At 39.4% G+C, this 12,792-nt stretch overlaps 1 protein-coding gene across 3 annotated transcripts in view; it reads left to right on the top strand.

Moving 5' to 3' along the window:
- The window catches only part of apeh (acylaminoacyl-peptide hydrolase), a 61,042-nt gene that overhangs the window by 23,994 nt on the left and 24,256 nt on the right, over positions 1-12,792 (top strand). For all 3 annotated transcript variants that reach the window (XM_052018392.1, XM_052018393.1, XM_052018394.1), the window contains exons 7-12: positions 137-274; positions 4,281-4,372; positions 4,815-4,855; positions 9,125-9,246; positions 11,459-11,519; positions 12,325-12,422. In XM_052018392.1, coding sequence (XP_051874352.1) covers positions 137-274; positions 4,281-4,372; positions 4,815-4,855; positions 9,125-9,246; positions 11,459-11,519; positions 12,325-12,422 — 552 coding nt within the window. The remainder of the gene's footprint in view (positions 1-136; positions 275-4,280; positions 4,373-4,814; positions 4,856-9,124; positions 9,247-11,458; positions 11,520-12,324; positions 12,423-12,792) is intronic.

Genomic DNA, 12,792 nt, shown 5'->3' with positions numbered 1-12,792 from the left:
ATTTTGCTCTGAACCTGAATGTATTTGGTTTAGGCTAGCTTGGAGAAAAATAAATGGTGCATATACAGTAAACTGATTTTTGGAAACTATGCATAGCTCTTGGTGGTGTTTTAATTAATTGTTGCTTACCTTGCAGGGAGATGACTTTGTGTACTGGGAGGACTGGGGAGAAGCACTGGTGAAAAAGACCACACCTGTGCTGTGTGTTCTGGATATTGAAAGTAACAACATCTCTGTTCTGGAAGGGATTCCTGACCACATTTCTCCAGGGCAGGTTTGTTTTTTTTAGGGTTTTTTGTGTATTGCTACTATTACATAGGCATCTACATAGGGTATGTGCACTGAATCGTTTTCTTGCTGGGTTTACCTCTTGTCCTTCAAGTAATCGTCTATATAAGATTTCACTTCCTGACTTAAATTTCCTTAAAAGGCAAACCTTGTTAGTAAATTGGGTGTCCTTCGCACGATTAAGTTGTGATAAGTTCCACATAGTGATCTTATTGAATAGTGTAGTTGACACTGGGGACCGAATGGCCTACTGATTTTCTTGATTCATAGAGTTATACAGCACAGAAACAGGCACTTTGTACCACTTCATCCATACCGACCAAGATGCCTATCTAAGCTAATCCCATTGCCTGCATTTGGCCCATATTCCTGTAAACCTTTCCTATCCATGTACCTGTCCAAATATATTTTAAATGTTGTAATTGTACCTGCTTCTACCACCACCTCAGGCAGCTCATTCCATATTCCCACCACACACTGTGTGATAAACTTACTCCTCAGATCCTCTTATAAGTCTTTCCCCTTTCACTTAAACCTATGCCCTCTAGTTGTAGACTCCCCCGCCCTGGGGAAAAAGCTGTGAATATCTCTGCCGCTCATAGTTCAATAGATCATGCTTATGTGTTTATGTTATGCATGAAGAAAACAGAAGGTTCAGTAGAAAATGAGTTTGACCCAGTTCTTTTATCTGTTACCATGACATTTTTAAATTGTGAAAACTAATTTGAATGTAAAATTTGTGAATGCAACTGGTATAACTGTGCCTTTTGGATTGGAATTTTTTAGTGCATTGCAATGCAGAGATTTTAGTTGAGTTATGAACATCTTGAAGCTGATTCCATCAGTAAGATTAAAGCTGACTCCAAGATTAGTTTAGTAATTTTAGTTGTAGAATACAAACTTAGAGATTCCTGCTTTTAACCTACATGAAATGATACAGATGCAGATTTTATGACCACTTCTATTTTGCAATAAATAGTCACAAGTAAATAGATCACCAAATAGCTCTCCAGAAATATATTTCAGCATGTATACATTTGAATCCTTCCAGAAGAAATTCTGTAGCACTGCAAATTGGTTCAGCAAGCAGAACTTCTTTCTTATGTTTTCCTGTGTCAGCAATGGTTCAGTTATCAGCACTCTATCCTCTGAATAAGAAAGCTCTGGGCTTGAGTGCCAATCCAGTGAAATTTAGGCTGCTATTTCAGTGCTGTATCAAAAGACATTGGCTCTTTCAGATTGGCTGAGGCATTAAACCAAGGGTCGGTATCCTGTCTGAAATGGAGTGAAGAAATACAATTATATTAGCTTGAAGAGGAGTCTGGGAGTTAAGCTTAGTGACCGCGATGATATTTATGGCTGAGTCAACATTATTAAAGATAAAATATCTGCTTCTTATTTGCATTGCTTTGTGGAGGCTGCCTGTGTAGAAATTGGATTCTGACAGTGCAAAGTGAATACACCTCTCAGGTTCTTTATCTTTAAAATGCTTTGGGATATCTTGAATGGACCTGTAATAGTTGCATAAATGCTAGTTTGTCATTCATTCTATTTCTTTGCAAATGGTATAGGTAGTCTTGCAAGTTCAATTTTAAACATTTCTTAGAGTCTTTAGTAAAGTTTGAATATTCCTTTTCATCTTTTTTATGCATAGGAATATTTTTGAGCTTTTAATTTTCCAGTTTCTTAAGATGAGCTTGACTGTTTTGTTTTATCAGTTGCTTTGACATACAATGTACAATGATGATTGAGTACATTAGACTCAGAATGAAAGAGTTAACTATTTCCTGTGTGCTTCTACTGATTGAAGTCTTATTCTACATTATGCATTGTAAATGATCTTCTTTGGACAAACGATTTAATATTTTGCTAATTTAAGTGTAATCTACTTTGTAATCATGCATAAAGAAGCCATGAATACATAAGCATGCTTTCATTGGGGCTTAGATTACAATATTTCTAATTATTACCAATAGTATGAAATGTATTTTAAACATTTAAATAACCAGAGCTACTACAGAATCTCTAATACACTAGGCTCTTGAAAGCACTAATGCTTTTGACAGTCTTACCTCCTTAAAATATCAATCACCAGGGAGACTGAATGTCACTTTTCTCTCTCTAAAAGCTGACTTGAGCTAAAGACCTTTCTGATGGCAAAATTGTTCTATTTCCATGCATCTTTACTGTGAAGCCAATGCATCTGATTTTTCTACCAATTTCACTTTGTAACTCCCAGCTTATAGCAAATGGTTCTGTCTGAAGATCTAATAAATGATTGTAGAAAACAAGTTGGAAAGGGTTTGAATGTTGAGATTCAGATTCATATTCATCCAGTTTCATTCCTTTACTTGTTTTCAATTTTAAAATTTAGTTATAAAATCATAAAGCACAGAAACAGGCCCTATGTCCATGTCCAATAAAATGCCGACCATCAAATGCCCATCTATTACTAATCTCATTTACCAGCACATGATCCGTATCCTCTATGCATTGGTAATTCAAGTGCTCATTTAGATACTTCTTAATAGCCCCTATACCCAATTAGATAGCATGCTCCAGATTCCAACCATTCTCTGGTGAAAAAGTTCTTCCTCTGATCCCCTCAAAACCTCTTACCCTAAACCAATGTCATGTAGTTTGCTATGGGGAAAAGTTGACCACATTCTTGTCTATTTCTATGATCGTCATGATTTTGTATATCTTTATCAGGACCCCCTCAGCTTCCTATGCTCCAAGAAAATCAAACCCAGTCTGTACAGTCTCTCTTCATAACTGAAACACACTATCCCAGGTAACATCCTGGTGAGTTTCATCCGTACCTTTTCGAGTATAGTGATATCCATCCTATAGTGTGGCAACCTGAACTATACGTTATACTCCAGCTGAAGCCTAACCAAGGTTTTATAAAGTTGTACTGTAATTCCCCTGTATTTATATTCTTTGCCCCTGCTAGTGAACACAAGTATCCCATACGTCTTCTACATCACCATATCCTCAGACTTGTACACCAAAGTCCTCAACACTCCCAAGGGTTCTACGATTCATTATGTATGTCCTACTCTTAATGTATCTCCCAAAGTACATCATCTCAGATTTATTAGGATTAAATTCCATCTGCCATTGCCCTACCTATCCTTCCAATACCACCCTGTAGTCTACAACTGTCCTAATTATCAACAACACTACTGATTTTCTTGTCATCCGCAAGCTTACTAATAATATCTTTTGTGTTCATATGCAAAGTCTTAATGTATATAATATATTAAGGTTCCCAGCGCTGATCCCTGCGGAACAACACTGGTCACAGGCTTCTAATCACAAAACAACTCTCCACCATCTTCTGCCTCCTATTACCAAGCCAATTTTGGATCCACTTTGCCAACTTGTCCTGGGTTCCATTAGCTCTAACCTCTTGGAGTAGTCTCCCATGTGACCTTGTCAAGGCATTGTTAGTCCACATGGGCTACATCAATCGCACTGCCCTCATCAATACACTTTGTTACTTTTTAAAAAATTCAATCAGATTGCTCAAACAGGATCATCCCCCTAGCAAAACCATGCTGACTATATTTGCTTAAACTATGCCCTTCCAAGTGAAAATTAATCCTGTACATCAGAATGTTTTCAATAAATTTTCTTACCACTGATGTATGTCTTACAAGACTGGTTTATCCCTGCTGCCCTTCTTGAATAAAGGTTCCACATTTGCTATCCTCTAGTCGTCTGGAGGTTTGCCTGCGGCCAGAGAAGATTTAAAAATCTCTGTCCAAGCCCTAGTAACTTTCACCTCTGGCTCTGATAACAGCAGTTTAGTTTCAGACTATAGTTTTAAACCATATTTTGCAACTAAATTGAAACTTTGTTTGTTGTGCTTTTTATCAAAGTGCTCTTTTCTGACTGCTCACACTGCATTGAAAGGGGAAAAAAAGATATATTTTATAATATGCAGCTTTTATCTTTGCTTCCCCCATCCTTTGTTTGTATTTCAGGCTTTTTGGGCTCCCAATGACACTGGCATCATATTTGTTGGATGGGATCATGAACCTCAACGCTTGGGTCTCGTGTACTGCACCAACAGAAAGTAAGAAAATTTTAACTGCAGGATATGTAAAATCATCGAGTTACCTACTTGCAGAGACATCACCTGGAATGCTAGTGAGCTGCTTAGAACAGATAGTATCCACTTATTTTCTTGGTATTTGTTTAGTTTGCTGTTCTCGCCAGGACATCAGTTGGGATGCTAAAATAATCTGGATCTCTCAGGTTAGAAAATGAAGATAAATCAGATTTCCTGCTCCTCATTTGCTATCAAGGGACCTCCTGTGGAAAAGTGTCCTCCAGCCAAATAAAATCATTGCCCAGAGTTTTACTCAAGATTCAGCTATTTGGACAAGAACTTGGAGGGTACTGATGATGTTGAACTGAGAGCAGTACTAAAATGATTACTTTTGCTGATTTTTGTTAGGCATACAGGAATCTTTGGTATTTTTGCTTTAGATTGTTCTTTTGATCTGATATTTTAGGTCGGGACTGTACTATGTGGATCTGACAGGTGGCAATTGTGGTAAGTGAATACAGTTATCTGAACTGTTTTTATTGCCATCTTCATATTGTTTATGATGCTTTAACTGCTCTGCTGGCATAAAGATTTGGCGAACACTTGTTTAGAACCTGGAGGTGAATTTTGCTTCTCATATGCATAACTTGTATGTCATAATCTGATGGACGGTAAATAAGGGATGAAAGTTGACAGAGGTGATACCAGTTGTATTTGCTGGGCAGCATCAATAAGGTGAAACTCTGTTTACTGTAGCTTTTAGTATGAGCAACATTTCAAAACTGAAGAAATACTATCTGAGCAACATCTCTTCCAGTGTTAGGAGAAAATGTACCACAAAGTACAGATTAATGAAACCTGAATTGGGTTCTATTGGTTTATGATGGGACAGGCCCTCGTAATCCAATTTGGCAGCTGAAGTTGCGATGATGAAATATCTTGAGAAAAATGGAACTTTACATTTTATAGGGACAATAATGCTGATCTTATAGAGGTGTATAAAGTCGTGAGGGGCATAGGGTGAATGCACTCAGTCTTTTTTCCAAGGTTGGGGAGTCAACTAGAGAGCATAAGTTCAAGGTTTAAAATGCCAAATTTCTTTAGTCTCCTGAGGAAGTAGAGGCGCTGGTGAGCTTTCTTGGCCGTGGCATCTATGTGGTTGGATCAGGACAGGCTATTGGTGATGTTCACTCCTGGGAACTTGAAGCTCTCAACCCTCTCGACCTCAGCACCGTTGATGTAGTCAGGAGCTTGTCCACCGCCCCCGTTCCTGAAGTCGATGACCAGCTCTTTTGTCTCGCTGACATTCAGGGAAAAGGTTGTAGTCTTGACACCATGCCACCAAGCTCTCTGTCCTTCTATACTTCATTATTTGAGATACAGCCCACTACGGTGATATCATCTGAAAACTTCTAGATAGAGCAGAATCTGGCCACAGTCGTGAGTATATAGGGAGTAGAGTAGGGGCTGAGGACCCAACCTTGTGGGGCACCAGCACGGAGAATAATTGTGGCGGAGGTCATGCTGCCTATCCTGACTGATTGCAGTCTGTTGGTCCAGGAAGTCAAGGATCCAGTTACAGAGGGAGGTGTTGAGTCCCAGGTCTTGGCGTTTGGAGATGAGTTTGCTTGGAATTATAGTATTGAAGGCAGAGCTGTAGTCAATAAACAATAGTCTAACTTGGGTGTCTTTACTGTCCAGATGCTCCAGAGATGAGTGTAGGGCCAGGGAGATGACGTCCACTGTGGACCTGTTCTGGCAGTAGGCGAATTGTATTGGGTTGAGGTTGTCTGGGAGGCTGGAGTTAATGTCTGCCTTGACCAGCCTCTTGAAGCACTTCATGACGGTGGATGTCAGAGCCACTGGGTAGTAGTCATAAGGCACGTTACCTTGTTTTTCTTGGGTATCAGGATGATAGTGGCCTTTTTAAAGCAGGTGGGAACCTCAAATTGAAGCAGGGCGAGGTTAAAAATGTCTGAAAAATATCCCTGCCAGCTGATCTGCACAGGATCTAAGGGACACAGCCAGGGACACCATTCGGGCCAGATGCTTTCCACGGGTTTACTCTCCGAAAGACTGATGTTGTGTTTGCAATGGTGACTGTGGATTCAAGTGCATTGGAGGCTGTCAGGGTGGGTGGTGACATTCCAATCCCCTTCTGTTCAAAACGTGCATTGAGTGTGTTAACCTCATTGGGGAGGGATGTACTGTTGTCAGCAATGCTGCCCAACTTCATTTTGTAGCCCCTTATAGCATGTAAGCTGTACTACAACTAACAGCTGGACTGGGACTTGATTTTGGACTGATATTGTCTCTTGGAATCCCTGATAGTTTTACAGAGGTCGTATCTTGATTTCTTGTACAGGTCAAGGTCACCTGATTTTGAATGCCGTAATCCTAGACTTCAGTAGGGAGTGGATCTCCCGGTTCATCCATGGTTTCCGGTTTGGGAACACCCAGATTGTCATCTTTGGTACACAGTTCTCAACACACTAGCTGATAAAGTCTGTGATGGTGGTGACATACTCATCCAGGTTGGCTGCTGAGTCTTTGAACATGGACCAGTCTACCAACACAAAGCAGTTGTATAGAAGCTCATCTATTTCCTCAGACCAGCATTGTATGACTTTCTGTACTGGATCCTCCTGTTTCAGCTTCTGTTTGTATGCAGGGAGAAGGAGCACAACCTGGTGGTCTGATTTACCAAATTGTGGGTGGGGAGTGGCTCGGTAGGCATCTTTGATGGTTGTGTTGCAGTGGTCAAGGGTGTTTGGTCCCCTGGTGGGACAGGAGACATGCTGGTGGTATCTTGGTAATACACTCTTGAAGTTGGCCTGATTGAAGTCACCGGCAATGATGAAGACGGCCATCAGGGTATCCCATTTCAAGGCTGTTGACCACTGAGTATAGTTCATTGAGTGCAGGCTTCATGTCTGCCTGGGGTGAGTAGACTGCTGTCAGGATAGATGAAGTGAACTCCTGTGACAAGTAGTATGGGTGACACTTCACCGTTAGATGTTCCAAGCTGGGTGAACAGGAAATAGCCAGGACCATCATGTCTGAGAGTCACAAGGTGTTGATTAGGAAGCAGACCCCTCTGCCTCTAAATTTGCCTCTTGAGGGGTAACTTTTTTTATGCAAAAGGTGGTACATATGTGGAATGCATTTCCAAAAGAAGTAGTTGAGGCAGGTACAATAACAACTTTTTGAAGACAGTTAGACAGGCACATGGATTAGAAAGCTGATAAGGTTATGGGACAAATGCTGGCAAATGGAACTAGCTTCGATGGGGCATCTTGGTCGGCATAGACCTGTTGAGCCAAAGGGCCTGTTTCTGTGCTGTATAACTCTGACTCTAGTAATCTGTTTAGTTAGTAAGTTTTAATTGCATCAGGGCCATAGTCCACAGTTAGTTTAATTGCAGAGCAAGACTGGTGGTGGATGTTGCACTGGTCTGTCAGAAAATGCTAAAGAACCTTTATATTATTTAGGATATCAACCTCATAGCATACAATATAATGGAAATAATGCTGTAAAGATTCAGCTGTGCAGCAAATAGTTTTTTTGAGGGCTACAGGCTTGAACAGGAGTGTAATATTTATTGCTAAACATAATCAGTACCTTGCATCATGCACAGCACATTAATTATATTTCTGATCTGCAGTGCTGAGTCATGCACAGTACATGGGGTTGATGTGGACACTCTGATACTTACTGTATTTGGACCTTCAAACCGCAAATTCATGGCTGAAGTGGTCTGCCTGAAGAGGTGAATGATATTGTTTCTCTGAACTTCCCAGATTTTGGATCATTCCAGGCAGCAGCTGATGTTTACTACTTTTCCCAGTTTGGATCTCATCACTGATTAATGTCAGAGGTGGTCTCTGCTTGAAAGAAGGGGTATTAGTCTCTAGGCATGTCAGGCCATCAGTTCATCACTTCTGGCATTGATCTCTCTGGCAACCACCTCCCTATGCTGCTTCATTTTTTCTCTTGATAGGTTCAGGGGCCTTTGAACATGTCAAATATCTTTTATTCTATTCATTTCAACATTCAGGGTATCAAATACAGCATCGGTGAAATGGGTTACCCATTTGCAAGTCAATGTTGGCATCATTCTTTTTAGTGCTCTCCAAGCTGCATTGTGATTTGAAACAGAAATTGGACACATTGCCCCTCACCTACTTGCACTTGACATGTATTGTTAAGGAAAATATGGCCTTATAAATGTGCAAGCCTTTGCATAAGTTGCATGCACAGAAATTTCACTAAAAACACTTGAAGAAACTAGGTTCTGTGTTTTGTTTTCCCTGGGTAATATGTTATCACATCACTATTAAGATTGAGCAAAATACACCTGTAAGCAGCAGAGTCCACTTTTTCCTATCATCAAGACCAAAATGTTTAAGTTCTCTCAGTTAACTTGACCCTCTTGCATCTTTTTCATTCCAATTTCATCACCAGTGAACAGTGTTGCTATAGATATGACATCCTATGTGTGACAGAATTGCTTTAATTTGTTAAAGTTTATTTTTGGGAAGACAATGAGGGTAAGTTTTCAGAGATGCTGTTCCACTAAGATCTTGCCTTATGGCGACAGAGGTTAGAGAATTGTAGACTGATGGGGCTGATTTGCAGAGTGCCCTAGTCTCTAATATATTCCCCTGTTGGTTGAGATTCCACAATGCAAGCAATGTCTCAGAAAATCTATCCTAATTCTATTTGAAATGCACATGTTGTTCATGCTCAAGTTTCGACTGTTTCTTTTTCCCCCAGTGCAACTTTCATCCCAAGTAAATGCTGTTTGGTCTCCACGGCTCAGTCCTGACAAGTGTCGAATTGTCTACTTTGAAGGTGATGCAGGTGGACCCCACCAGCAGTGTAGCAAACTTTGCATGGTCAGTATTGAAATGGAAAATAAGTTACATAAAAGAAATATTTTCAAATAAAAAATCATCCATTCTCAGGAGTGCCTTATTTGTTTGAGTAAAATCAGCATCACAATTGGTATATTATTTCATCTGTTAGCTAGTAATTATATGGATGATAAACAGAATGCAGAGCTAGCACATAGGAGAAGTCCCAAGAGTCATTTTAGTTCCTGTGGAAAGGAAGTTGAATGCTGATGTTGATTAGTTTCCTTTGCAAATTTCTGCTTGTGTGTATAAATTTGGATCTTTTTTAATCAAACATAAATTTGTAAGATTAAATCTCTGGTGTCATGCATGTGTTTATATAAAAAAAAACGTGTTCTATGATGAACACACTTTCTCTTACTCTGTTTTCTATACAACTAGTTGATCTTCAATATCATTTTGTAAAATGGAGCTTGGAGATCAAGGGCTGAAAGACTGTTTGTGTATGGCCAATCCAGACTTTGCACACAGACAAATCCAGTAGATTTAAAAAAGTTCTAATACTGAATATTGGCCACTTCAAACTTGTCAATATAAGGTTTTAATTGAGGGTTAATGGTCAAACAGCTCTCAGGAGGCAAGTCATTCATTTAACCATTCTAATAAACTTTTGTGCCACAGATTTATTCGTCTTGTTACTTTAATGCTGGCTAGCCAACGTTTGCAAGACCATGAGAATCTTGGGACATGTTGATTGGTCTTTGGGTTGATGTTAATATTTTCCTGCTACTGTTTATTGGCCTGTTGGAGAACCCTAACTGCCCCTGACCCTAATTGCACCAACACCCCCACCCCCCCTCCCCCCAGCACATGCACGCACACACACAAAAAACACACAATGCTTGGGACCCCCATCTGTGACTCCTCTCCAACCCCAATATAAAGTAAAATGAACAATACAAAACTCATCTCCAGTCCCGGACTAACCCCAGAATGAATTCCCGTTAGGATGAATGCAAACACAAAGAGAAAACATGGATCCCTAATAAGTGCAAGTGAAACTGGACGAGCATAATGAAGTTGTGGGCTATATTAAAGCGGCAGTTTCTAGTGACACTGAATCTCCAGTTTTGAAAACAGTAAACACAAGAAGGATGCTCATCCCACTGCCCACAAACTGACACCCTAACCCGCCCTACCAAGTTAATCTGCTTCCCTCCAAATGATCATATTGCACTACTGCATTATTGGTCCATCACCACCAATGAAAATTCTCTCCGATCTCAATCCCCATATTCAAACTCATCAAATCACTATGAGCTGGTGCCAGTCACAATCGCAAGCCCTCCTGTTCCTCGGAGCGTAGCAGTTAGCGCAACGCTATTACAGCGCCAGTGACCTGGGTTCAATTCCGGCCGCTGTCTGTAAGGAGTTTGTACGTTCTCCCCGTGTCTGCGTGGGCTTCCTCCCACATTCCAAAGATGTACTGGTTAGGAAATTGTGGGCATGCTATGTTGGCACCAGACTACTACGCAAAAGATGCATTTCACTGTGTGTTTCGATGTATATGTGACTAATAAAAATATCTTCTGTAGCATTCTCTGCCCAACAGTTAAAACTCTACAGAGTTCACTAGTTTTCTTCTCTCTTCCTTAAAAGTCTCACCCATTAAACATGGAGTATACATTGTTAACTTTGTCAGTAGGCCGCCAGTGAGAATTTCTTTGTGGTAATGTAAGTGTTAATCTCAGAGTTTGGAGGGTGGTGGTGAGAAGAAATGTCTGGAAAAGTGTGTTCTCTGGAATATGGCATCATTGTTGCCTGAGGACAGATTTTGAAGTTTTTACTGAAGGTTCCTTGTGAATGCGAATGTCTAGTTTCAAAAGAAAAATATTGCACAAACTCGGTCTGATCCAAGAACAGAAAATGATGGTAGTACTCAGCAATTCAGGCAGCATCTATGAAGAGAGAAATAGAATCTGTGCCAGAGTTAGTTTTTTTTTGTTGGTTGTGAAAACTAAAGATGTCAAGTGCTCTGCTTCCGTTTCTTGTATTTAAGAGATTGATATAAATATGATTATATCCTGTTTTGGTTATATGCCTAAGCATTGCTTCTGTCTGCTGGGTTACAAACAACTCAAATGAAAGATTGTGGCAAAAGTGGGCAGTTAACAGAGGATTGAAAGGGACTTTGTCTTTCTTATGTCAAATGAAAAAAGCCAACAATTGTAGCCAAAATGTTGTTCTTTTTCAGTATGACTGGTACACAAAAGTGACCTCCACTGTGGTGGATATTGTGAATCGGCCAGATGAAGGTAATTGAGACTTTAGCATATAGATTCAGTCATGTAATTTGAAGTTTCAAATCTCCAGTGCAGTTAGATTTTATTTTTCTGCCGTCACATTTCTATTTCCCAATTTTCTTGTCTCTTCCTCTGTCTACTCTAGTTGCTGTTTTTTTGGGGGTGGAGTTCCATGTATAAGCTCAAATAGTAAAAATCAACAAAGTATGTTGGGCAATTGGTTTTCTTACATAGTCAGAAGAGGGATTAATAATTAAATTAATTTGTTTCCCATTCAGGAGAACTGAAGCCAGCAGTTGCCTTGTGTAAGATTAACACTGCAAGGCCCATGAATTGGACATTGGGCCTTCTGTCCTCTATGCTTTGTTGTTATACTGGATGGCATCATTAAACCATTTATCCATTAATCTTGTGTACATTTTAGTATGGATCACAGGTTAGTGATCCGGAAAAGAAAGCTGCATTTTCTTCTCTTCTTTACTGGCATTCCAATAACTCGCAACCTAAAGTTGTTTCCTCCTCAGATGACTGTAGAATTTCATTGGACATAGTCAATATATGTATCAGTATACCCACCCAACTCTTAATGAAAACAGAGGTGAGAAATATGATTTGGGTAAAAAAAAAGTTATCTCTATTTTTAATTTTAAAAATATTGATTTTATGTAACAATGACTTCTAGAAATTGAATTATAATGTTGGTCGAGGTTTGATTCTGTTTTTGCAATCACAGTATTCAAAATTTTATATAATGAAAATAATACATTTAAATTTGTAATGAATAACGGTGATTTTATGGGTGTACAATATTTTTCAGATGGATTTACTGGCATTTACTCTTCAGCACTAGCACAAAATTGTTGGGCTATGGACAGTCAGCGGGTTCTCGTTGATACACCTCAAAGAAGCAGAAAGGTAATTTGTCAAATGTTGCAGAGTATCAATGGTGTTTTTTGGAAAGAAGTTAAATGCAAGAAGCAGTTAATTATTCCTAGAAATGTCTTGTTGGGTAAGTAAATTTGATTGAAATTCTAATGAATGATATTAGCTGGTTGGTTTTCATATCCTTTATTTTAATATAGATGCTGGTGTTTTTTTTCTGCCATTTCCCAATCAGTTAAGAAGATAGCAATCCTGCTCTAAGTTGATTATCAAGATGCAAGGGACCTTCTAACTTTCTATTATCTTTCTTTCTGATTACCAAAACAACTGTTTGCCTATCATTGGCAATAGTTCCACAGGTTCTGGATTTACTGACACAATTATAAAATTTAAATTGGAGTAT

The sequence above is a fragment of the Pristis pectinata genome, chromosome 6 (assembly GCF_009764475.1).
Source record: "Pristis pectinata isolate sPriPec2 chromosome 6, sPriPec2.1.pri, whole genome shotgun sequence".
In the NCBI taxonomy this organism is placed as follows: domain Eukaryota; kingdom Metazoa; phylum Chordata; class Chondrichthyes; order Rhinopristiformes; family Pristidae; genus Pristis; species Pristis pectinata.
This window is presented reverse-complemented; position numbering and strand designations above follow the sequence as displayed.